Below are 27,456 nucleotides of genomic sequence, written 5' to 3'. Positions count from 1 at the left end.
AATTAGATGATCAAGAGATTAAAGAAGCACTTCGAGAAGATAAGACCATTGTGGAAAGGTTAAATGATTTCTTTGCTTCGGTATTTACTGAAGAGGATGTTGGAGAGAGACCATTCTGGAGAAGGTTTTCATGGGTGATGATTGAGATCAACTGAACCAAATCATGGTAAGCCTGCTTGACAAACTGAAGAGTAGTAAATCACCTGGACCAGATGCTATATACCCCTGGTTTCTGAAAGACCTAAAAAATGACATCTCAGACCTATTTCAATTAATATGTATCCTATCATTAAAATCATCCAATGTACCTGAAGATTGGAAGGTGGCCCATGTAACCCCGATATTTAAAAAGGGATCCAGGAGTGATCTGGAAAACTATAGACCGGTGAGCCTGACTTCAGTGCCAGGAAAAATCACGGAAACTGTTACAAAGAATAAAATCACAAAACATGATTGATGGGACACAGCCAATATGGATTTACCCAAGGGAAGTCTTGCCTCACAAATCTCCTACATTATTTTGAAGGGGTGAACAAATATGTGGACAAAGGTGAACCGGTAGATGTGGTGTATTTGGATTTTCAGAAGGCGTTCGACAAAGTCCCGCATGAGAGGCTTCTAAGAAAACTAACAAGTCATGGGATAGTAGGTGATATCCTTTTGTGGATTGCAAGCTGGTTAAAAGACTGGAAACAGAGAATAGGATGAAATGGTCAGTTTTCATAGTGGAAAAAGGTAAACAATGGAGTGCCTCAGGGATCTGTACTTTGACTGGTGCTTTTTAATATATTTGCCGATGACATCCAGTTCATCATCCCAATTTCCAACACACTAGAAGAGGCACTCTCCACAGCAGCAAACCACCTAACATCAATTAGAAACATGCTAAACCAACTAAAACTGTGCCTGAACATGAATAAAACAGAATGCATCCTCATAGGAAGAAATGTACCAGAACAAACTATCAATACACACTCCCTTATAATCGACATTAACATCCCGATAAAAAATGATACAAAGAACCTCGGCATATGGATTGACAAAGATCTCAACTTAAAAAAGAGCATTGCAACCAAAACCAAAGAAGGATTCTACAAACTGCACGTCCTGAAACATCTAAAACCTCTTCTCCACCATCAGGAATTCAGTACAGTACTACAATCATTGATTTTCAACAGCCTTGACTACTGCAACTCGCTCCTGTTAGGTCTTCCCAAATCTACCCTAAAACCACTCCAACTGCTGCAAAATGCCACAGCCAGAGTCCTAACAGGCAAAAAAAAATCGGAACACATCACCCCTGTTTTAAGAAGTCTTCACTGGCTCCCAATCGAACAGAGAATCGAATTCAAAACCCTTACTATAGTGCACAACGCCTTATACAAAACGGAGAACACCACACTCAAAAACATGATCCATCAACACAAAACCTCAACGATACACCAGAACTACCAGCAAATTACTCCTGGACATACCCTCACTTCCATCGGCAAAGCTCACGAGCACGAGAAACACAGCCTTCTCAATTGCAGGTCCAATCATATGGAACTCCTTACCACAATACCTAAGCTCAATAATCGACAGCAAATCCTTCAAAAAAGAACTGAAAACTTGGTTATTTAGCCAAACATTCAGAGATGGCGTGGGCTAAACGTCATAACCCCTCCACCAGCAACTCCCCTACAGGATGAACACACTAAGAGTTCCTAATGCCCTCCCCCCCTCCCCCCTTCACCGCTCTTATCCGCTCGATCCCCTTAACATGTCACCCGTATAATGCAGCGATCCATTTCTCCCGCCATACGATCCTCCCCTACCCCCCCACCCCACCCCCTTCTTACCCCCTCCATCCTCCCACCTTAACTTGCAAGTTGCTTTGCTCTAAAGTCTTGTTTTTTTTAGAAACCCGTTTCCCAGTTCTTTGTTGCCGTTAAAGTTTAGTTAATAACGTTACGACCTTTTTCAAGCGTTTTAAGATTTGTTCTATGATATACTTCTAACAGTTCGATGTAATCTCTGCCACTCTATGTTCCATGTCCTGTTCGATGTAATAATTTGTTCCACTGTAAACCGGGGTGAAGGCTAATTGCTAAACCTCGATATATAAAAGCTCCAAAATAAATTTATAAATGATCTGGAAAGGGGTATGACAAGTGAGGCGATCAGATTTGCGGATGACACTAAATTATGGAGAGTAGTTAAATCTCAAGCAGGTTATGATAAATAGCAGGACAGGGAAGATTGGGCTTCCAAGTGGCAGATGAAACTTAATGTGGACAAGTGCAAAGTGGTGCATATAGGGAAAAATAATCCATGTTATAGTTACATGAGGAAAAAGATCTAGGCGTCATAGTGAATAAAGTATTGAAATTGTCTGCTGCGGCAGTCAAAAAAAACAATGTTCAGAATTAGTAGTAAGGGAATGGTGAATAAAATGGAAAATGTCATAATGCTTCTGTATTGCTCCATAGTGAGACTCCACCTTGAGTACTGTGTACAATTCTGGTCGCTGCATCTCAAAAAAGATATAGTTGCGATGGAGAAGGTACCAGAGAAGGGTGACCAAAATGATAAAGGAGAGGGAACAGCTCCCCTGTGAGGAAAGGATAAAGAAGTTAAGGCTGATCAGCTTGGAGAAGACTGGTGAGGGGGGGGGGGGGGGGGGGAATATGATAGAGGTCTTTAAAATCATGAGAGTTCTAGAAATGGGTAAATGTGAATCTGTTATTTACTCTTTAGGGTAATTGAAGGACTAGGGGGCACTCTTTGAAGTTAGCAAGTAGCACATTTAAAACTAATAGAACATTTTTTCACTCAACACACAATTAAGCTCTAGAATTTGTTGCCAGAGGATGAAGTTAGTGCAGATAGTGTAGCTGGGTTTCAAAAAGATTTGGATAAGTTCTTAGAGGAGAAGGCCATTAACTGCCTCTATTCAAGTTGACTTAGAGAACACTGCTATTACTGATATCAATAGCATGGGATCTACTTAGTGTTTGGGTACTTGCCAGGTACTTGAAGCCTGGATTGGCCACTGTTAGAAACAGTATGCTGGGCTTGATGGACCCTTGGTCAGACCCAGTATGGAAATTTCTTATGTTCATAAAGTTTACATACCCTTGAATTTTGGTCTAATATACACTAAAAGATGAGAGAGACAGGTTGAGATGGCAGTGAAGATTAGGTATCCACATTTGTGCCTTGTTTGATTAGTTAGTTCTGTGTATAAATAGTCAATGAGTTTCTTAGCACTTGCGAAATCCTTGTGCATTTCATCCAGGGCTGCTCTGACTTTGCTGATTACTGAAGCATGGGGAAAACAAAAGAATTGTCAAAGGATCTGTGAGCAAAAGTAGCTCAACTTTATAAATCAGGAAAAGGCTATAAAAATATTGAAATATTTGAAAATTCCAATCAGTACTGTTCAAACTCTGAACAGGGAGTGGAATATTATGGGTTAGGTTAATACCAAGCCAGACCAAGAGAGATTTGACACAACTGCCAGGAAAACAAAGTGGTATGGGTCTTTCAGCATGCACAATAAGGAGAACCTTGACCACAAATGGGCTGCATGGTAGAGTTGTCAGAAAAAAGCCATTGCTGCATCAACACCACAAAACAGCCCGCTTAAGATACACCAAACAGCACCTAGAAAAGCCTCACAACTTCTGGAACAAAATAATTTGGAATGAGACCAAAATTGAACTTTATGGTCACAACCATAAATATGGTTGGAGAGGAGGCAACACCATCCCTCCCGTGAAGCATGAAGGCAGATCACTGCTGAGAATTTAGTCAAAATTGATGGCAGGATGAATGCAGCATCTGATCAGAAAATTTGCATTCATGATAAGGAAGCTGCGCATTGGTTGCACTTGGACTTTCCAGCATGACAGTGCTATGAAACATGAGGCCAAGTCGACCTTATAGTGCCTGCAACAGAAGAAAGAAGATTCTGGAGTGCCATCATTGAGCCACTTTGGGGAGAACTCAAACATGTAGTTCATGCCTGATAACCAAAGAATTTACCTGATCTGGAGGCTTTTTGCCAAGAGGAATGGACAACTTTACCACAGGAGAAAATAAAGGGTCTCATTCACTACTATCACAGACTGCAAGCCATCATTGATGCAAAAGGGGGCAATAAATGATATTAAGATCTAAGGGTATACACATTTTTAACAGGACCATTTTATTTCCTTTTATTGTTATGGTTTGTTTAATGATTGTGCTATTCTGTGATGCATACGTTTAATTTGAAACACATTAAAAATAAGATGTGTTTTGTCTGATCTCTTATATTTTCTTAAAATGCTACACATCTTAAATTCTGACAGGAGAGGGTAAATGTATGAGCACAACTGTAAATGTGTATTTTTAAATTTTTTTTTTATTAAATATTCTCCCTGAGTCCACTGTTCATGCTTTAATCTGTATCAGTGAGATTAGTTTTATGGGGTTCTGAAGAGTTGATAGGCAGCACCACAATTTTACTTTAATAGGAATGACTACGATACTTTCAAAAACATTATCAGTATCTTCGTAGGAATTACATAAAATTTAAGTTTTTTAAAATAGAAGATCTTAACTGAAGTATTGCTAAAACTCCCATGTTAAATCAGTACTACATTTTTTTTTGTGGGGAGGAGGGAGAAGGATTGCTTCCTCCCTCTTATTTCATATCCCCACTCAGTTTATTTCAGACTGTCAATGCAGTGATGGTCCTTGACTAGGGACCATAAACACCAGAGTTCTTCCGGAATGGAATCATGAATACTAAATCCATCCTGTAATTGCCATCATTGTGTGAAGACTGGGGACACTCAGCCCCAGGAACTGCAAGCGCTTTATCTGCAGCCCTAGCCAGCCCAAAGTTTTAATCTTTTGTATTACACTATTGTATTCTTTCATTTCCATTTCTTAACCTTAGCCTATTTATTACATATGTTAATGATCAACATGATAGAATGTGTTGGCCAGCATAAAAAAAAAAAAATCCCCCCAAATTAGAAGGCAAATGAAGCAAGAGATCCACAAACAATGGGGCTGATGCAATACAGTGTGCTTAGCCGAGCGCACTGTTAACCCACAGTCAGACGCGGGATAAATAGGCGCTAATCCACCCCATATTGTAGTAGAGGAATTAGCGCCTATTTATCATGCGTCCGACATGGAGTGAATGAGTAATAGGCTCATCACATGCAAATGCATGTGAATGAGCCTATTACTCATTCACTCCGAATGCAAAAAGATAAATGTGCATCTCAGATGCACATTTATCGCTCAGATATTAACGCCTGCCTGGAGCAGGCGTTAATAGTTGAACGCATTAAAAAGAAGTACAGAAAAGCAGTAAAAACTGCTTTTCTGTACTTTTTTAATGTAAAAAAAATAACTTGGCAGACTGTCGAGTTATGAAGACCGACGCCGTTTTCATTACTGGCAGACAGGCCGGTTATGAAAACAGAGAGGCCAAGTTTACCAGCGTCAGTCTTCATAACCGGCAGCTGCAGCGGGTCGCGTTATGAAGGAGGCGCTAAGGTCGCATAAGTGACCCTAGCACCTCTTTCCTAGCGCGCCCCCCTAATTTGCATATTGCATGGCACCCCCCTTGTGGGCGCCATGCGTGCATTAAAAAAGCAGGTGCTGAAAAGTCAGCGCACATAATTGCATCGGCCCCAATGGAAACATCAAAAGTCAGAAATTTTAAATACTACAACAAAGTTTAGACATTACTAGCAAGCAGTTTTAAAGTCATCAGCCTGAAAAACAAATATATGTTAAAAAGAGAAAGCAATGCAAAATAAATTAAACAGAACATTATTGAGAATAGTCATGTCTAAGGAATCCTTCGTAACAAAATTGGACACCTGATAAGGTTTCTTTATATACAATATCACATTTAGCAGGGTATGTGTTTACTGTATGTATTTATTACCACTTTCCTAGTGTGTAGACAGATGGACTCAGGACCAGTAGATTATGCTGCCCTGCCAGCAGATGGTGGACATGCATCTCCCTATGGGGATTGCTTCAGATTTTCAAAGGAGAATGTAAAATAGAATAAGGAAAGCCCCGCTATCCTTCGGTGATACCTGATGGTCCCTTTCCCATTTGAGAATTTCTGAGGTGCTTTCCGTGGTCCCTCAGATGTGTGCCTTGGTCCGGTAGCTGGATTCTCCGGCGTGGACTTAGCTGATTGTACAGCTTAAAGGCAGTGGGTGCAGGAGGCCGAGCATGGCGGTGATGGCATTTGCCCTCTGCCCCCGCTGCCAGAGACTGTGTCTGTACTCAGCTGGTAAGGCTGAGCTCGGGTAAGTTTAAAAAACAAACAAACAAAAAAAAACAAAACATAAAAGCAGAGACAGTGTAGAGGGGTTTGCAGGACTTCCTCTGGTCTCCATGCTCGGCACGCCATTCCGACATTAGTTCCCACTCCCTTTAGGGGAACTGGGCAGCCTGGTGGGTTGAATGGCACCGGTGGGCTAGGCCCCGCAGTTAGGCTTCTTGCCTGCGCGCCACGTGGTAGGCTGCCGCGGCGTTTTCGTGCACTTCTGTGTGTGCTCTCCTGCCCTCTGCAGGACGTCTGTGTGCGCAGTGTCGGCTCTGCACTCAGTTTTGGACGTGCTTTTTGTGCAATCAAATTTTTAAGGGTTGGTATGGCCCAGTCTTTGGCACTCAGTTCGTGTGCGCTTTTTGCGGCGCTTGCTCTTGGGGTGCATACATTTTGTGCGCTTGAAATTTTTTCAGCATGAGACGCCTGGATGCACATTCTCCGTCTGTGCACTGATGACACCAGTGAGCAAGAAAATCTAAGTACCTTTCTGTGTTGCCTATCATATTTGGGCATCTCAGCTCATGTGTCTTCTAACACATGTCAGCACTGTTTTAGAAGCTCAGGGAGAGTTGTCTTCCTCTGATTTTGCTACGTTTGGATCTTCCCAGCCTGATGATGTTCTGGCTGCAGGTATGCCGAATTTTGGAAATTCCGTGACTGGTTCCTCCACAGGAGTTGACAGTTCAATGGGCCCCACTCTAGTTCCTTCTGGGTTTGGCCTGGATCCGGCTGTCTTTTCTTGGGTGGAGATTTTTCCAAGGTTTGCAATCCTTTCTTCAGGTGCAGTCCTCTGGTTCGCCCACTCCTGTCAGGTAGGACCCTCAGCCCGGTTGCCCCTCCCTCTTCCAGTCTTATGTTTAAGTGCCAGAAGACGCCTCTGTCTGCTGCGGGTAATCCCAACAGGAGCCCAGATGGCATTAATGATGAGGCAGATCCTAATTCCCTGGAAGATGGGGAAATTCCTCCAGGACTGGAGCGCACAATCTTAAGTTTGTACCTAAAGGCAATGGAGGGGTGAAGTGACTTGCCTAAGGTCACAAGGATTAACAGTTTAGATTTGAGCCCTGGTTCGCATCTCTAACCATTAGGCCACCCTTCATCTATAATTGTGGCAGTATAGTACAAAATGTATCTACATAGAAACATAGAAACATAGAAATGACGGCAGAAGAAGACCAAATGGCCCATCCAGTCTGCCCAGCAAGCTTCCCTCATTTTTTCTCTCATACTTATCTGTTTCTCTTAGCTCTTGGTTCTAATTCCCTTCCACCCCCGCCATTATTGTAGAGAGCGGTGATGGAGCTGCATCCAAGTGAAATATCTAGCTTGATTAGTTAGAGGTAGTAGGGGTAGTAACCGCCGCAATAAGCAAGCTACACCCATGCTTATTTGTTTTTACCCAGATTATGTTATACAGCCCTTATTGGTTGTTTATCTTCTCCCCTGCCGTTGAAGCAGGGAGCTATGCTGGATATGCGTGAGGTATCAGTTTTTTTCTTCTCCCCTGCCGTTGAAGCAGAGAGCTATGCTGGATATGCATCGAAAGTGAAGTATCACTGTTCTCATATAATCCCATTCTCATATACTCATAGTTTTAAAACTATGAAATTTCCTCATGTATCAGGTATTTCATGTTTTGTTCCCAAAGCTCAAAAAACAGTTCCTTTTCTCCCACCCAGTGTATCAAAATACATTTGTTTGTCAATAGCAGTACAATATAAATACATTTTTGTATCCCATTTTTGATAAGCTGAAAGCAGTCACCCAAAATAATCAGACAACCTGTCGTCTCCAATTTCATAGCCACTACTCTTTCCACAATAGATGATATGGCATTCTTAAATTTCTTTAACATGTGACACCCTGCAGAAACATACCTTAATGTCCGAATCTCAGTTTTAGCTTTGAAGCTATTACTTTGTGAATAAAGGTTCACGTGACCATCTTTGTTAAGTGTTAGGAAATGAACCTGTGCTCCCGCGCTATCGCCTGCCAATCCCTGCGATCGGGACCGTCCTCGGCAGCGTTCAAGCCAACGCTGCCTCTCTCCGCCCTCTTTCACCAGCGTCACTCCCAGCAGCCCCCGCCCTTGCGCGGGAAACTACGGCATTTAATCTGACAGTCCAGCACAGGTCCTGGCCTCAGCTGTTAGGTTTTTTAATGTGGACCCAAGGAGGAGTCCACAGCAGCGGCCCAAAGGAGGAGTTTACCTGGCAGACCCAATGACAAGCCAGTGAACTCAGAGGAGGGGGCAAGTTAAGTGCCCTGGGCTGGTCGCAATCCAGAAGTCGGTCCAGGTATAAGGCGGGCGGCAGACAAGAGTAATCCAAGGCACAATCCAAGTAGTAGGCAGGCAGCAGACAAGGGTAATCCAAGGCACAATCCAAGAGGTAGGCAGGCAGCAGACAAGGGTAATCCAAGGCACGATCCTAAACAGTGACAAGCAAAGAAACACAGAAAACAGCACCAGCACAAGCAAGCCTGTAGCTGAGGCAAGGACCTGTGCTGGACTGTCAGGTTAAATGCCGTAGTTTCCCGCCCAAGGCGTGGGGGGCTGCTGGGAGTGACGCTGGTGAAAGAGGGCGGAGCGAGGCAGTGTCTGCTTGAGGGTCGCAGAATGGCGCGGAACCACGCCAAGAACTGCTCCGATCGCGGGGATTGGCCGGCGATAGCGGGGGAGCACAGGTTCATTTCCTAACAATAAGAAGGTTGGGTTGGAGTTAGCAAGTGAAATATGTTTGTAGATCTTATGTAAGTAACTTGAAAAATTCTGGTTTTTTCTTTTCAATCAGACTGGTCTTACACCGTTGATGGAAGCAGCATCTGGTGGCTATGCTGAAGTAGGCAGAGTTCTTCTAGACAAAGGTGCTGATGTTAATGCCCCTCCTGTACCTTCTTCAAGAGACACAGCTTTGACCATTGCAGCAGACAAAGGCCACTATAAATTCTGTGAGCTGCTCATTAGCAGGTACAGTATTTGAATAAATAATCCATTGAATGCACTGCTTAGCATTACTACAAAGGAGAACGGAAATAGCATTATTAGGTTAAAATACATATTTTTAGGAGCCAGAGAAACTCAGAACTGTAGCTTCTTAGAACTGTTTTTATAGGAACAAATCTATTTGTTAGGCATGTGCATTCATTGCTCCATTTGTTTCATTATTTTGATAGTACGCGCGTATCTCATGACTGGAAAGGCGCACAAAACGAATGCTGTTGCATGTATGTAGTCTGAAATAGACCTACATGAATATCTGTTTTGCACCCTTATGAGATACGCGTGAACTTCTGAAATAAATGGAGCAACAAATGCACATGCCTACTATTTGTCCACAAGATTTGGCAAACATTTTTGGACCTTATTGTCCTTTAGTTGCTTCTCTTTGCCTGCATGTATTGCAATAAACCAGTGTTGAGATCAAAATCAAGAAGGAAGTCCTCTGTAAGCTATAGTCATTGCTTCAAGGGCCATCACTAGCTGCATGTAGTGCAAGTTAAGAATATTTTATATGGCATCATCTTGGAGCCACTGCACACAAAGACTGATCTTTGCAAACGTTGCTCACCTCTATACAAGAAAGTAGCAGGCAGATTAATATTTGTGGTTTTGATGCTGTGTATATCCCTCTGAGTTGCATCTTCTCATAAGATTAAAGTCTAGGCATAATGTGTTTCAGAAATGCTGAGAAATTGCATTGTCTTTACCCATTCATAGAGCACAGACATCCAGTAAAGGAAAAGCAGAAGACAGGTAGGTGAAAATAAATTGCTGTTGTCTCATGAAACTGAGTGCTTTTCTAGGGGTGCTCACGTTGATGTGCGTAATAAGAAAGGGAATACCCCTTTGTGGCTGGCAGCAAATGGTGGGCACCTGGATGTTGTCCAGTTACTGGTGCAAGCTGGAGCAGATGTAGATGCCGCAGACAACAGGAAAATAACACCTCTCATGGCAGCCTTTAGAAAGGTAGGTTTTTGTTTCTGGATTTAACTTCTGTACTTTAACGATTTGTTTTGCTTTCAGTTCCTGACTGATTTCACAAGCTCTGCCCTTCTATTCACAATTACAATAACCTTTCATTACACTAAGCTCTGTTATGGTGAAATTTGGTCTACTGAACATTTCTCAAAAGTCCTCTGGTCTTTCAGGATATTTCATTGGTACAAAACAAGGCAACACGTGTTTTAGTGACCATAGCGCTTGGAGTCTCTCAGTCCACAAAATCATAACTAATGTTTGTCATGTTGTACATAGCATAATCCTATTGGTACCCACAGCCAGCTGAGTTTCCAGGATATTCATAATGAATATGCATGGGGTATATAGTTGTATATATCAGAGACCTACTGCAGGTGACTCCTGAAAAGTGGATAGGTTTGGGAATCATTGCCTTACTCATGTCATGTCTTATTATTATTATTTTTTTAATCAAAAAATTGTCAAAGGCACTGAGAGATGGCACACCATAGTTATCACACAATATTGGCTCTTATACCATATGTATTCCGGGTACCACAGTTGTAAACAATACTTCAAAATATCGGTACACCTGGTCTTTTCTTAACACTTATTGAGAGCAAGCTAACATATATTTGTGGGACCTCACTTCTCAGGGTCATGGTATATTTACCAGACTCTATCTCATGGTTCTGGGTCCATTTTACTTTATATTTTTTTGTTATTTGTTTGTCATTTTTCACCAATCACCATTTTTTGAATTAAATCTTTTTTTCTTTTTTCAAAGCCAATGAACATAGTCACTTTTCAAAAGTCACTGAACTCAACATCAAAAGTACTTATCTGCACAACCCAACACGATCGCGTTTCGGACCACATCCCTTAGGGTCCTGCTTCAGGGGACTAAGATTTTCATCATTTTTCTGTGACAAAATAACCAACAGGAAAAGTTCAATTGCTGCATTCAGTCATGTACGTTCTTATATCCGCGATCCCAGCGTTGGAATCGCCGTTCTTTAAAACATGGCTCCTACCGGATGGCTTTTAAAGAGCTAAATACGGAAGTCCCTCCCCTCTTCATGCCTGATAGACCGATCCACTGTCGCCACCTAGGTCGGATTCCTGCATGAATTCCCCTCAGTGCAGTTCTCCATTACGTCGTCTTTCATTTGCGTCCATTTTTTTGAGAGAACGTAACTTTCCACTGCTTAGCGTAGTCTTCAACCAGGTCGGATTTTTGCATGCATTGTCCTCAACACAGTTCTCAATCACGTCATTCCTTCAATTGCGTCTACTTTTTTAGAGGAAAGTAACTATACGTTACCGACGTGCTCCTAAATCAGGTCGGAATAATAACTCGGTCTTCCGCAGTTCAATTCTCCATCACGTCGTCTTTCATTTACGTCTCTTTCATTTTGCTACTCTAATTTTAAATGATTTTATCTCTCCCCTATTGGGTTCAACTCGGACTACGGCAATGATAATTTTTGGTAATTTTTGATAGGCTTCTATCCCCACAAGTCCTCGCAGATCCTGAACAACCCAATATATTGGTTTTTTCTCACAACTATCCTCAAATTAACGAATACCAATTTATTTTCTCATTCAGACCTCCAGGATCCATTGTGTTTAGGGTATAAATCCAATGATGTTCCCGTTTATTAAGATGATATTGAATGTCCCCTCCTCTACTACTTGGTCGTATTTTTTCTATGATTAGCCACCGTAAATCAGTAAACACATGTTTATATGACACACAATGTTGTACTAAAGGGGCTGCCATTTTCGATGTCTTCAAACAGCTTCTGTGTTCGATCAAACGGGTACGAATTTTTCTTTTGGTTCTCCCCACATAACTTAATCGACACGGACATTGTATGACATAAATGACGCCCTCAGAGTCACAAGATGTCATGGATATAAGTTTTACCTGAAAATTTGAATGTGGCTCCTGCCATTCTTCGCCAGACCACGAGAGAGAGCACATTTCACAATGACCACATGGGTAATGACCCCCACTTGTCAAATTCCCTGTCATCGACTGAAAGGTGGAATGTACCACCATATCTCTTAGATTTTGTCCTCTATAGAACGCAAATCTTGGACCTGTTTGAAAAATGGTATGTAAAGCCAACACTTGCCAATGATTTCGAATCACATTGATTACTGACTGAACTTGACCAGAGTATCTTAAGGTACAGGTGAGATATTTAGAGAATGGGCGTTGTTGATAGTCCAAGAGCAATTCTCTATTTGCAAATAGAGCCCGTTTAAAGGCTTTCTTAATAACTGATTTTGGATAGCCCTTTTGGCAAAATCTATCCACTAGCTCGGTTGCTTGGGTCCGAAATTCTACTTCAGTAGAGCATAATCGACGTAATCGAAGAAATTGTGAAATAGGTAACCCATCTTTGAGGCGGGACGGATGAACGCTGGAAAATCGTAAATAATTATTCCGATCTGTCTTCTTTCGATACAAGGTAGTGCTGATTTTATCACCTTCACGCTTAATCCAGATATCCAAAAACGCTATCGCTGTTTGTTCATATTGAGCAGTAAATTGTAGGTGTGAATCCAATGAATTGAACCAAGCCAAAAACAATTTGAGATCTTCCAGTGATGACAACCAAATGAAAAAGATATCGTCAATATAACGTTTGTACGATAACATTTTTGTAAACCATTGAGAGCAATATAAATAACGCTCCTCGAATTGTGTAACGTAGAGATTCGCAATGTCAGGTGCAACTGTAGCACCCATTGCCACTCCTCTTACTTGTAAGAAAAACTGCCCATCAAATTGAAAAAATTTTTTAACAGTACCAACCGCAAACATTCAGATAAAAATGATGACGGAACTCTATGCGGTAGCTGACGTTTGTGAAAAAACTGTTCCATCAATGTAAATGCCTCTTGCTGCGGGATACTTGTATATAATGCTGAAATAACCAACGTGACTAGCCAATATTCATTGGGAAGATCCGTAACATCCTGTAGTATTCGCAGCATATGTGAAGTATCCTGAATGAACGAGCGAGCTTCTTTGACAAATGGTTTTAAGAAGAACTCCAAAAAAGTAGATAGCGGCTCCAACACAGATCCTCTACCTGCCACTATAGGGCGTCCCGGGGGATGTTCCAAATCTTTATGTACTTTGGGCAAGGTATACAGTACAGGGTCAATTGGATGTTTTATTTTTAATGCTCTGGCTTCTCTCAATGTCACAAAACCTCTTTTCACACCATGATCAACTAACGATTCAATTTGTTCTTGAAGGGCTGAGGTGGGATTTTCTTCTAAAGGAAGATATGTCTCATCACTCAACTGGCGTCGAATTTCAGCAACATAGTCTTGGGTGTTTTGTATGATAATAGCCCCTCCTTTATCGGCTGGCTTTACAGTAATCTCTTTATTGTCAGACAGCTGTTTAAGGGCTTGGTATTGTAACAATGACCAATCAGTAGCAAATTGATTTCTCTTAAACTGATCTTGCTCTTCTAACACAGTAAGATCTTTCAATACTAGCTGTATGAATGTAGATATTGCTGGATCCACTGGTCCAGGAGGTAGCCAAGTGGATCGAGGTGTAATAATAGACCCATCGACTGTATCTTTATCTGAAAAAAATAAATCCAGTTGTAACCGTCTGAAAAATCTATGTAGATCTATCCGAGTTTGAAAAGAATCATATTTACAATGGGGGACATATGATAATCCTTTATCTAAAGCTCCAATTGCCTCTTCAGACAATGTCATATGTGATAAATTGATGACTGAAGAAAACTCCTTTGAAGCTACGGAGCATTCTGGCAAGTGTTGGCTTTACATACCATTTTTCAAACAGGTCCAAGATTTGCGTTCTTTAGAGGACAAAATCTAAAGGATATGGTGGTACATTCCACCTTTCAGTCGATGACAGGGAATTTGACAAGTGGGGGTCATTACCCATGTGGTCATTGTGAAATGTGCTCTCTCTCGTGGTCTGGCGAAGAATGGCAGGAGCCACATTCAAATTTTCAGGTAAAACTTAGATCCATGACATCTTGTGACTCTGAGGGCGTCATTTATGTCATACAATGTCCGTGTCGATTAAGTTATGTGGGGAGAACCAAAAGAAAAATTCGTACCCGTTTGATCGAACACAGAAGCTGTTTGAAGACATCGAAAATGGCAGCCCCTTTAGTACAACATTGTGTGTCATATAAACATGTGTTTACTGATTTACGGTGGCTAATCATAGAAAAAATACGACCAAGTAGTAGAGGAGGGGACATTCAATATCATCTTAATAAACGGGAACATCATTGGATTTATACCCTAAACACAATGGATCCTGGAGGTCTGAATGAGAAAATAAATTGGTATTCGTTAATTTGAGGATAGTTGTGAGAAGAAACCAATATATTGGGTTGTTCAGGATCTGCGAGGACTTGTGGGGATAGAAGCCTATCAAAAATTACCAAAAATTATCATTGCCGTAGTCCGAGTTGAACCCAATAGGGGAGAGATAAAATCGTTTAAAATTAGAGTAGCAAAATGAAAGAGACGTAAATGAAAGACGACGTGATGGAGAATTGAACTGCGGAAGACCGAGTTATTATTCCGACCTGATTTAGGAGCACGTCGGTAACGTATAGTTACGTTCCTCTAAAAAAGTAGACGCAATTGAAGGATGACGTGATTGAGAACTGTGTTGAGGACAATGCATGCAAAAATCTGACCTGGTTGAAGACTACGCTAAGCAGTGGAAAGTTACGTTCTCTCAAAAAAATGGACGCAAATGAAAGACGACGTAATGGAGAACTGCACTGAGGGGAATTCATGCAGGAATCCGACCTAGGTGGCGACTGTGGATCGGTCTATCAGGAATGAAGAGGGGAGGGACTTCCGTATTTAGCTCTTTAAAAGCCATCCGGTAGGAGCCATGTTTTAAAGAACGGCGATTCCAACGCTGGGATCGCGGATATAAGAACGTACATGACTGAATGCAGCAATTGAACTTTTCCTGTTGGTTATTTTGTCACAGAAAAATGATGAAAATCTTAGTCCCCTGAAGCAGGACCCTAAGGGATGTGGTCCGAAACGCGATCGTGTTGGGTTGTGCAGATAAGTACTTTTGATGTTGAGTTCAGTGACTTTTGAAAAGTGACTATGTTCATTGGCTTTGAAAAAAGAAAAAAAGATTTAATTCAAAAAATGGTGATTGGTGAAAAATGACAAACAAATAACAAAAAAATATAAAGTAAAATGGACCCAGAACCATGAGATAGAGTCTGGTAAATATACCATGACCCTGAGAAGAGAGGTCCCACAAATATATGTTAGCTTGCTCTCAATAAGTGTTAAGAGAAGACCAGGTGTACCGATATTTTGAAGTATTGTTTACACCATAGTTATCTTCATATTGAAGGTAGATTCTGATCTTTATCATATTTCATACAGTTGTTATAAAGTATACATATTCATCCACCTTGAATCAGTAATCAAATCTACAGTTATCAAATCTAAAGCTATAAGACTTCATGATGTTTAAAGTGACAGTATCATCTCCTCTCTGCAGTTAAAATTTGTATATTTATTTATTTATTTATAACTTTTTTTATACCGAAGTTCAGGTAACAGAATTACTTATCACTCCGGTTTACATTATAACAAGTAGAAAACAATGACAACATATGTCTTACAATGAACAAGGGAGTGAACAACTTGGATAATATAACATAACATAACTAGGAACAGTAGCAGTATGCACTATTAGAGTGAAACTAGCGCATGGGGAGGGAGGTTTGCTAATGGGGGGGGGGAGGGGGAAGGAAGGTTGTTCGTGGAGGGGGGGAGGAGGGAGAAATTTCTTATTGATGAGTAAAAACATGAGCATAGGTTCTGGACGTCAACAGTATGAAAACAGTCTATGGGAGCTGTGGAAGACTAAGTAAGTTAAGGGAATGCTTGACCGAATAGCCTTGTCTTGAGTCTTTTTTTGAACGTGTTGGGGCAATGTATCAGCCTTAGCTCCGGAGGAAGCAGATTCCACTGTTTGGGGCCTGCTGTGGATAGAGCTCTTTTACTTAAAGATGTTTTCATGGGAGGTGCATGTAGAGTTCCTCTTTGTGCTAATCTTAGCGGTCGGGAAGAGGTGTGAAGCTGAAGAGGGATTCTGAGGTCCAGTGGAGTGTTGTTGAATATGGCTTTGTGGGTGATTGATAGAAGTTTAAACAGGATTCGAGATTTGACTGGGAGCCAGTGGAGCTTCTTTAGAATTGGTGTTATATGATCTCTTTTGTTGGATTTAGTATAGAATAGGATGCTGAGGAGGAATGTAAATTAATGGCTCAGATTTCTAAAAGTCGATCTGCAGGCTTAAAACTATGTAAGGAATGAACTGGACTCTTGTTAAATTCCAGGTAACAGATTGCCACAACCCCACTCACACCGAACTCCTATCTTGGGGTTTTTATTTCATTGGCCATAGCACCTATAAGCAATGGTGATTTCTTTTAATAAAATACAATAAAATACCAGGTTGGGATCAGTTTCTACTCACAGTAGTGGAGAAAAGGAAGGAATCTGCTGCATTTAATTAAAAAAAAAAAAAAGTTCAGGTCAATGACCTGGCAAAAAAACCCGCACTGCCTATAAAATGCTGCAGCATATCTAACATGTCTATCCCACTTTGAAGCACCCATTCCCAGTATGACCTCTGTTCCACTCCCACTTAAAAAAAACAAAAGTAGGAAAATGATCTCCTCATGTCATAAATTTCCTTATAGCACTGACCTTTCTCAGCCCTCCACTATATTTTTATAAGTGCAGGTAAAGTATTACTGATGTCTTTTGATGAACGTCCAAATGTGTGGATCTTCTTTCCTTCATCTGACAATAAACCCTGGTGTCCACTAAAAGAAACTTATTTGATATATTCTTCTATATATTTTAATTTTCATAAGTGGATTCTAACTTTAGGATCAGAAGTTCAAATTGGATTTTATTTCTAAATGCAATATTTATTTATTTATTTATTTATTTATTTAAAAACTTTTCTATACCGTCGTTTAGTAGTATACCATCACAACAGTTTACAGATAGGCACATAAGTCTGGTTAGGATTATAAATTAGCTAGTAGGTGCCAATAAAGTTTCGGTTACATGAATCAAATAATATACGCTATTTGGATTGTGGATTGGAAATTCCATTTATACGAATAATAGGATATCCATATGAGAATACTGTACTCTTAAATTAATCTTTAGGTATGAGAAAAAATAATAAATAATAAAGGAGGGATAACTGCTATTTGTTGACTTTTAACAGTGTGCCGGAGTTCTCTTTCTTGTCCGCTAGTATTCCTTACTCCCCACTCTCATTGTGAAAAGCTTTTTTGAAGAGCCATGTTTTTAAACTTTTTTTTAAAGAGTTTTAGATCTTTCATTAGTCTTATTTCGAGTGGTAGTGTGTTCCATAATATTGGACTGGCCAGGGATAGTGCTCTCTCTCTTACCTGTGTCAGTTTTGCTGTCTTTACAGAGGGGATGGTTAGTAGAGCTTTATTGGCTGATCTTAGATTTCTCTGGGGGACATGTAGTCGTAGTGCAGTGTTTAGCCAGTCAGTATTTTCCTCATAGATTAGTTTGTGGATTGTGCATAGTGTTTTAAATTGCACTCTTTGTTCAATTGGCAGCCAATGTAATTCAGCGAGTGTTTGAGTGATGTGATCTCTTCTGCTTTTTCCAGTTAGAATTCTGGCTGCAGAGTTCTGTAGGATTTGTAGTGGTCTTAGTGTTGTATATGGTAATCCAAGGAAGAGTGTGTTACAATAGTCTGTGCTCGCGAATATAAATAATGTTAGAAACATAAAAACATAAAAAAATGTTAGTAACATAAAAAAAACATGGCAGAAAATAGGCCATATGGCTATCTAGTCTGCCCCTCCAAACCAACTACTCAATTTTACAATCCTTACCACTCCCACAGAAATCTCCTGTGCTTGTCACATGCTATCTTGAATTCAGATACTGTCCTCAACTCCACCACCTCCACCTGGAGGCTGTTCCATGCATCCATCACCATTTCTGTAAATACTTCCTTTAGATTACTTCTGAGTCTACCTCCTCCCCACCTCATCCCATGACCCCCTGTCCAGAGCCTCCTTTCCAGTGAAAGAGGCTCACCTCCTGTGTGTTGATACCTTAGAGGTATTTAAATGTCTGTATTTCCCCTCTCCCAACATGTTTTTATCTTTGTCTGCCTCATATGCTTTATAACATGACCATTGACTGTTTTAGTAGCCACCCTCTGGAAAGACGCTATTAAGTTTAAATCCTTTTGAAGATGTGGTCTCCAGAATTGTGCACTATATTCCAAATGAGGTTTCACCAAGGGCTTACAGAGGAGCAATATAACCTCCTTTTTATTATTATTAATTCTGATGAACCAAATTTCTTACAAATGTATGTCTATGCAATGTACATAATAAAAAATAAACATAGCATACATTAAAACTAATAGTAAATAGAACAAATTAAAATTTAAGATATGAAAAATAACATAAAAATTAAAATTCAAAATCTTAAAACAATGAGAAAAAAATGAAAATAAATCAAATACAAACAATAGTAATTATAGTAAATAACCTTAAATATGAGGTCCCACACAGCTTGCATGGAAGGATCTCTCAACATGGCAAGCTGGCCTGCGCGAGATAAGGCATTTAAACTGTGAATTGGTGGCACCCGCCATATTTACAGGTCTGCCGCATTCATATGTTGGTTGCCCTGGGTGTTCCCGGCAGGTGGTTAGCAGCCATCGGTCAGTGGAAAGGGGGCTGAAAGTGCAGAGGGGAGGCAGTGAGCAATTGTATTTCGGTGCGTGATTTGAGTTGCCAGAGAATTTTTGCGATGGCGCTAATGGCACTTGTGCAGGTCAGGAGCCAGAGTGGTTGGTGATGATCACATTTGGGACAGCAATGCGGAGCAGTCGGCGATCCTCTGTTGAGTGGAGGCATCTGCACATCAATTGTAAGATAGTCAGAGTATACGCACAATGTGTGGCTGGTCAGTACGTCACCATAGCATCTGCGACCGATACGGTGGCGAGCAGAGGAGGTGAGGTGGCGCCAGATGTCGCAGAGGGGAGTATCCACTGCTAGTCAGTGAAGCGAGGCGATGGAGAGCAGGCAGTCAGGTACTTGCACACAGGATAAGGTGACTATTAAATTTGGCGGGCCCCATCGATTTAAAGAAAGGGGGAGGAGTTTGCAGTAATAGCCAGCGAAGGGCAGCAGCAAAGCCTGTGTTCAAGCACTTTATACATTTCCATCTCCAGCATTGGTGTCGATGCCTAGGCAGGCCCGTGGAATGGGAGTGAGACTGAATCAGCCATTGCTGCAAAATGGCGACGACGGAGCTCCAGCTTTAAATGAACAGCTCAAGGCAGCACCAGCCTCCACCCAGATCAGGAGCCAAGTGAGCACATCTAACTGGCTGCTCCCAGGAAGCAATGAGTGGGGAAGCAGGCCCTGGGTGCACTTGCCCGGTCATGGTTTTGGTGGTTCTCAATGGGGCAAGGGGCAGTATGGGCTGCAAGTAGGGCTTCACAGCATGCACAGCCCGGCATGCAGAATGTTCAAAGTAAGCCTCCAGAGGGCAGCAGTCCAACCTTGGGTGAAGGAAATGGCAGAGAATGGGTGCCACAGTCTGTCCTGGTCACATAGGAATTATTCCTGGTTCACCTCTTTTTGCTTACGTGGGTGGGGTCTGTGCCTGTTTGTCATGATATCTCAGACCCTTCAATGGCAGGGGCCAGGGTGTTGGAAGCAGCAAAGGGACATCAGCAGTTCCAGTTACAGTCTATTCGGAGGTTTGGCAGGCACCAGTTCTCAAAGGACCTGTGGCGCAGGAGGACCATGAAGTCATTGTTGGTTCGGAGGCAGCACAGTCCCAGATCGGGCTGGCAACAGATGACTCGGCTGCAGGGGTGCCCAGCGGTGGAGCGGTAAAAACAGATGCAAAAGAAGCAGTCCAGTAGAGTGAATTGGTCGGGGAGCAGGGAGGCATTCCACAGATGGCTGGGGGGTAAAAGTACTGGTAAAGGGGCTAAGAGGAAAAGGTGCAGAAAGGCAGGTTGGGGGTCTAGTTCTCGGAGTTCAGAGGACACCTCTGATTCAGGTTCCTCCTTGGATGACAGTCCTGCACGGCCAGTCACCGATGCATTGGAGCTGAGTAGGGCACCTCCTGCCCTTACTCTAACCTCTTGCAACTGTGGGAAGCATTCCTAAGTCACTGCAAAGCAAGATTAAAAAGAGGTATTACAAAGAAAGGTGGGATGGCCCTGCCTAATCTTCTAGATTACTGGGCGGCTAGGTTAGTGTGTCTCCAGGCCTGGATTTTTGGCTCCTCTGCCTCTTGGGTACTTATGGTGTGTGAGCAGGCGGACTTGATTTAGCTGTTCTTCCTTTTATGGCTCTAGATGTGCCGCAGTGTTGTAAGATTTGTAGACATAGTCCGATATTGGTGCATACGTTGTAGCTATTGCAACAAGTCACTAATTGTTTGGTTCTGACTGGGGAACAGCTGTCACCTATCTCTCTCATATATAGTAATTCATCATTATCAAGCTGTACTTTTCTCTCTAGCCTTTAAAGACTGGAGAGGGCAAGGCTTAGTAACTTTAGCTCAAATGTGAGATGAAGAGGTGGGTATACACACTTTTCAAACTTTAGTGGAAGATTTTGATATTAACCCAGACTCTCACACTCAAGCTTTGCAGTTGCAACAGACCATAGGCACTTGTTTTGATATTGTGCATCCGTTATGACCTTTAAATGGCATGGAGAAATTTCTTGGGAACCTGGATGCTCGGACCCGCAGTGTTGCTTGATTTAGTGGGGAATACTAGAGGGTAAATATGGTGTTGCTGTACCCCAAGCCCTTATAGATGTTTGGAATGAGGATTTGAGGCTTTCTTTGGTCAGTAAGGATTGGAAAACTATTTGGACCTCCATTCATCATATTTCTATCTGTGCGAGGAGGGTCACTTTGGTGATTCGACTTCTATACAGAAATTATAGAACTCCAGTGTCTCTTGCTAAGATGTGTCTGGGTTCTGATGTTGCCTGTTGGGAGGGGTTGCGGGGATGTTGGAACCCTTTTGCATATGTGATGGCAATGTCAGAGTATTTGGCATTTCTGGACTTTAGTCACGCAAGAGGTTGCAGATATTGTGGGATTGTTGGTCTTCACTGGACAAAAATTGGGCCGCGTTGGTAGTTGGGTTGCGTCTTTAGTACTGGTTAAGCAACGGGCTTTGGTGGGACAGTTACTGTTGGCCAGATTTACTATAGCTACCTTCTGGAAAACTAGTCCTCCTTTTGATTATTGGTGGAATCAGATATGCGATATTGCCGAAATTGAAAAATTGCATCATGATTTTAAAAAACACCTTTTAAATATGAGCAAATTTGGAGTCCCTATTTAGAGTATTGTCATAGGAGTTCCCAGTAAAAGTATTATAGTAAGCTGGTTTGGAAACAGCTCTATTTCTGTATTTTGTGCTCTCTTGCATGAAACCTTTTATGTGGATTTCTCTACTGTTATGTATATCTGAAAACGTTAGGTTTTTTTTTTTAATTTTTTTAAAGAGGTGTTACATTGACACATTCCAGGTTTTGGAGGGTAGGAGGAAGAAAGGGGACAAAAAGAAAGGGAAGAAGAGGGATTGAGGCAGGAGTGATGACAGAAGGATCCTATAGTTGGACGCATGCATTTCTTCAAATGATCAGCGTGGTTGGGCAGGATGATCTTACTCAATGCTTATCCAATGTTACGTTACATGGATACTATATTTGAGGCATATAGGAACTGTGAGGGGTGGGAGGAGTTAAATTATGATGAACGATTTAGGGATAAAATGGAGGAAAATCGTTATGTCATTGGTAACACAGGATGTCTGATTATGGCTTAAACAAATGACCAGTAAGGCCAATGATACGGACGCTGGAAGCAAGTTTCAGCATAAGAATAGCTGTTAAAGGCACCATCACCAATAAGTTTGTCTAGCATGGATGCATGGTTAGCACTCTACCCAAGGCACAGGGATGCTCAAAAATAGTGGAGGGTTTTAGGGAGGGATTTTTGATCCCATTCCAGGGAGAGATCAGTAATAATTCCTTTGGTAATGCACCTTCAACAGCCCATCATACTGAGATTGTTCAGCAGAAAATAGATGCTAAGGTAGCATTAAAAAGGATGGCAGGTACTTTCACTGATCCCTCGTTCGAGATTATATGCTTTCGCCTTTGGCAGTAGTACCTAAGAAGAAGCCGGGCAGGTTCTGCCTTATTCAGAACTTGTCCTATCCATGTGGGGAGTCCGTGAATGATAATTTGCTGCCAGAGGAGTGCACAGTCCAGTACATGTCCTTCGATAGCGCGATAGCTTTGTTGAGGCAGTGTGGAAAAGGGGCATTGATGACAAAAATGGACATTGCATCCATTGCCTCATATCTTGCAATTCATTGGATTACAGAAACTAAGCTCTCTAGTTTAACAATAATTCCATTAATTTAATCACCATAAAGGTCAGATGATCTGACTTGTACTTTCCAGTCTCCTCCTTACTTCCCATTTTCTAAAGACTATCAAATGTATGCAAAGGAAACAGGAATTGAAGGCAGGCAGATGCTATGTACTGTACTTAATACAAGGGGAAAATATATTTTTATGTGTGGTATTGAGCTGTTGCCTTTTTAAGATCAATATATATGGCTTTGAGCTGTGGACTATGCATCATGATACAAGATCCAAATATTTTGTGTACCATTGTATTTTTTTGTTCTTTTCTGTAAGTCAACCTGATTGTTTTAATGAGGGTGCATTTGTGTAAGCGGTAGCCTTGAATATATTCAATATATGTATTACACCATAGATCACACAATCTTATAAAAGCAAAACTGTTTACTAAATATGTTAAATATGGTATAAAATTGTACAGTCGGCAAAGACAAATATACAGCATCACCACAATATTGCATAAATTAATAAAGGCAAATAGCTATTGTAATAAAAATAGATTTTTTTACAAAGATTTTATACAAAGAATACTTCCCTCATAGGTCTTCCTTTTCTGTGAGCCAGTGAGACAATTGCGGCTTCTTATATTCTCATTTTTCTGGCTCTAATCCAGGGTCTGCAAGTTAGTTGTTCTGACTTGAACTCATAACTGACCAGATTTATGGCCAGCTGGGTAGCTTGTTAGGTTGTAGCTAATTGGAGATCCTGGTACTGCCTAAGTAATAGCCTTATCTATCAGACCGAGAACAGATGTGTTCCTTGTTCTTAACTTATGCCTGTTATTGAGCAAGAGAAGAAGGAAAAAAAAACAGTTTGCAATTTAAAAACATCTTATGCTAAGCTATGCCATATATATTGATCCACATTTAGCAATTTATTGGTGATTGCTTTCATCCACTATAAATCCCACCTTTCCACAATACTCTTCCAGGAAATTAAAATAACTCCCTAAAAAATGTTTACACAGTTTGTTAGTTTGAAAGTACTGGGCTTACCTGTATTGAGAAGGCTTTAGCAAACATCAGCAGTGAAGAGTTCCTAATGTCTAAGACTCTTCCAGTGCAATGCATTGGTGTGAAATAACCCTTTTATCTTTCTTTAACAAAGACTGCCTACTATGCCAAATGTCTGTTAAGAACCAGGATAAAACTGCCCTCAATTCCCCAATGGCTTAGCCAGAATTTGAAACTAGGCTGTGAAGTTGAAGGGCTAGTACATGAATTGTGACTTGTGGTTGCTTTGGTGCATTTAACAAGTTGAATATTGTTGGACCAGTAAATCTGAGATCAGCCTGATAAGTTCCATGAAGCGAGCAGATCCTGCAACTGGTTATCCTGTGTCATTTTGGTTATCTCCCTTTTTTTTTTTTTTGTACCTCATGGATTTGTTGCCTACTGTATTCTCCAATGACTGAGTCAGCATGATGGGGTCCGGAGCTCCTGCTGTGTTTTTGCTGCCCTTATGCCAACTATTGAAAGGACCTTTAATCACCAACCCTGCCTCCACTTCCTCAGACGTATAGTGTTCTTGACTGTCATTTGTCATCTTTTGTCATTATTAAATAGCCTTACAGAAGGAATAGAAAAGTGTGGTGTGCGTTCATGTTTGAATTTGCTTTTCAGGGTCATGTAAAAGTGGTACGCTACCTAGTGAAAGAAGTGAACCAGTTTCCATCAGATTCAGAATGTATGCGATATATAGCAACCATAACTGACAAGGTAAGTTTTTGTACTTTACCGTTAAAAAAAAAAAAAAAAAAAAAATCAAAACAAAATGCTCCGGTATAGCCAAAAGCAGTCTTCATAAATGACCCAAATTGATATTTTTTTTTATTAGCTCTTCTTACCTAATTATTTTTTTAAAGTTAGTTTTACACTTAGAGGACAGTTTGCAGTGATTTCCATGGGTAAAAGTGTTAACGCAGATAATTTAACCCTCATTGTTTGAAGGTGTTCTCGTGGGCAAGGTTAGGTCAGAGCCAGCAGTGTGCAGTTTTGGCTGGCAAAAATACCTGCAGAGAAAGGAGACGTAATGTAGTGATAAAGCAAAATTACTACATAGTTTTGCTCTGATTAGTACGAACTCCATAGGTAAAAACTACCTGTAGAGTCCGCACAGATTTAGGCAGTTTGTTTTGTTTTCTGGGGCATTCACTTCCATTTGACACACACATTCTGACTGACTCCTTTCAGGAGATGCTGAAGAAGTGCCACCTGTGTATGGAATCAATAGTACAAGCCAAAGATCGGCAGGCCGCAGAAGCAAACAAAAACGCAAGCATCCTTTTAGAAGAGCTGGATTTGGAAAAGGTAAGTCTTGATCCTTTATTTCCTAGCATGTAGACAGATGGATTCAGGACCAGTGGGTTATGCTCCCCTGCCAGCAGATGAAGATGGAACAAGCTGATGTCACAGTATATATACTCCTGCAGTAACTCCAGCCTGACAGTATTCTCCATCTTCAGCAGATGGTGAACTTTGGAAAGAGAATTTAAAATAGAAAAAGAAAAGCTCCGCTCTCCTGCAGTGATACCAGATGGTCCCCATTTGAGAATTCCTGAGGTGATTTCATTGGTCCCTCAGATGTGTGCCTTGGTCCAGTAGCTGGATTTCCTGGCATGGATTTAGATGATTGTACAGCTTAAAGGCAGCAGGTGTAGGAGGCTGAGCATGGCAGTGACAGCATTTGCCCTCTCCCCATCAACTGGAGACCATCTCTGTACTCAGCCGGTAAGGGCTAAGCTCTGGTAAGTTTAAAAAAAATAAGTTAAAGGCAGACATAGTATAGAGGGGTTTGCAGGACTTCCTCTGGTCTCTGTGCTCTGCGTGCCATTCAGACGTTCATTCCCGCTCCTATGGGGGGTTAGGGGAACTAGGCAGCATGGTGGGTTGAGCAGCTCCGGTGGGCTAGGTCCCGCAGTTAGACTTTTTGCCTGTCCACCACAGGGAAGGCTGTATGGCGTTTTCGCACACATCTGTGTGCGCTTTCCTGCCCACTGTAGGACATCAGTGTGTGCAGTGTGGTGGCTCTGTGCACACATTGTGTGTGCCTTTTGCGTGCACATATCGTGCGCACCTTTTGCGAGCACACATTTTTAAGCGTTGGTAGTGCGCCCAGGCCTTGACACAGTTTGTGCGTGTGTTTTTTGCGGCGCTTATTTTTGGGTCATCTAATTTCTGTGCACATAAATTTTATGCGCCTGAAATTATTTCAGTGCGAGCTGGTTGGACACACTTTCTTCGTCGCCTGTGCACTGATGGCGCTGGTGAGCAAGAAACCTAAGCACCGTTCTCTATGTGTTGCTTGTCATATTCCGGCATCTCAGGACTGATGTGTTCTCTAACCTGTGTCAGTGCTGTTTAGAGGTTCAGGGAAAGTTGTCTTCCTCTGATTTTGCTAAGCCTGGTTACTCCCAGCCTGGCGATGGTTTGGTTAAGGACCTGTCTGAAGGTATGCTAGATCTTGGAACTTCCATGACTGGTTCCTCCACAGGAGATGGCAGTTCAGTGGGCCCCCGCTCCTGTTCCTTCTGGGTTTGGTCTGAATCCGGCTTCATTTTCTTGGGTGGAGTATTTGTCAAGGTGTGCAATCCTTTCTTCAAGCGCAGTCCTCAGCTTCCCCACTCCTGTCAGGTCGGACCCTCAGCCGTTGGCCCCTCCCTCTTCCAGTCCTATGTTTAAGCACCGGAGCATGCCTCTGTTTGCTGCGGGTAATCCCAACAGGAACCCGGATGACACTGATGAGACAGATCCTGATTCCCTGTGAGATGGGGAAATTCCTCCAGGGCTGGAACCATATCGGACCACGTTGCGGTTCTTTCATAGAGATGAACTGCCAACCCTGGTTTCTCAGACCTTGAAGATGCTGGGTGTTCCTGATGTAGATTCCATGTCTGAACTGAAAAATCCCATTTTGGTTTCCTTGTGTAAAGCCCTCTTGTCCTTTCCCTGTTTATGGATGCCATTCACGTATTGACTGATCTTGAATGGGGCACCCCCAGAGTTAAATTTCAAAGGGAGTCAGACATTGGAAGACCTGTACCCCCTGGATCCAGCGGTGAGAGAGCATTTGTTTTCCCAAAGTGCTGGTCTGCACAGTCTCTAAGTGGATGACTGTCCCCATGGAGGGAGGAGCGGCCCTGAAGGATGTAGATGATAGAGGGATTGAGGCTATTCTTAAGCAAGTCTTTGAAGCAGTGGCGATGACTTTACAGATAGCTTCTTGTTAAGCCCTAGTGGCACAATCTTGTCTGCTTCTCACTCAGGACGTTGATGATTCTGGAGTGAATTCCAGAGCAGTTATGGAGCCTGCTGTTGCCTTTTTAGCGGATGCAGGCTGCGATTTTTTCCATACCTTGGCCAGAGTAGTGGCTTTGTTGGTAGCAGCCAGGCGTCAACTGTGGTTGCGGAATTGGTCAGCTGACGCAGCCTCCAAAGCTAATCGTACAAAAATGCCCTTTAAAGGCCTGCTCTTGTTTGGGAGAAATTGGCCAGTAAGTGGTGCAAATCTTCGGTCCCTCGGTTGCCGGAGGATAAGCAGTTGCAGTGCCCCTCTGTTACGAGGGGTAGTCTCTGAGGTTCCAAGCATTTTCGTCC

General features: G+C 41.9%; 1 protein-coding gene across 6 annotated transcripts in view; it reads left to right on the top strand.

The window, feature by feature from the left end:
- Positions 1 to 27,456, top strand: part of ANKRD17 (ankyrin repeat domain 17) — a 488,939-nt gene that overhangs the window by 327,752 nt on the left and 133,731 nt on the right. For all 6 annotated transcript variants that reach the window (XM_029598806.1, XM_029598799.1, XM_029598782.1 and 3 more), the window contains exons 21-24: positions 9,130 to 9,305; positions 10,142 to 10,304; positions 24,484 to 24,579; positions 25,054 to 25,170. In XM_029598806.1, the coding sequence (XP_029454666.1) occupies positions 9,130 to 9,305; positions 10,142 to 10,304; positions 24,484 to 24,579; positions 25,054 to 25,170 (552 nt within the window). The remainder of the gene's footprint in view (positions 1 to 9,129; positions 9,306 to 10,141; positions 10,305 to 24,483; positions 24,580 to 25,053; positions 25,171 to 27,456) is intronic.

This window comes from Rhinatrema bivittatum, chromosome 1 (genome assembly GCF_901001135.1).
Source record: "Rhinatrema bivittatum chromosome 1, aRhiBiv1.1, whole genome shotgun sequence".
Taxonomy (NCBI): domain Eukaryota; kingdom Metazoa; phylum Chordata; class Amphibia; order Gymnophiona; family Rhinatrematidae; genus Rhinatrema; species Rhinatrema bivittatum.
The sequence above is the reverse complement of the archived record's forward strand: the minus strand, read 5'-3'. Positions and strand labels throughout refer to the sequence as shown.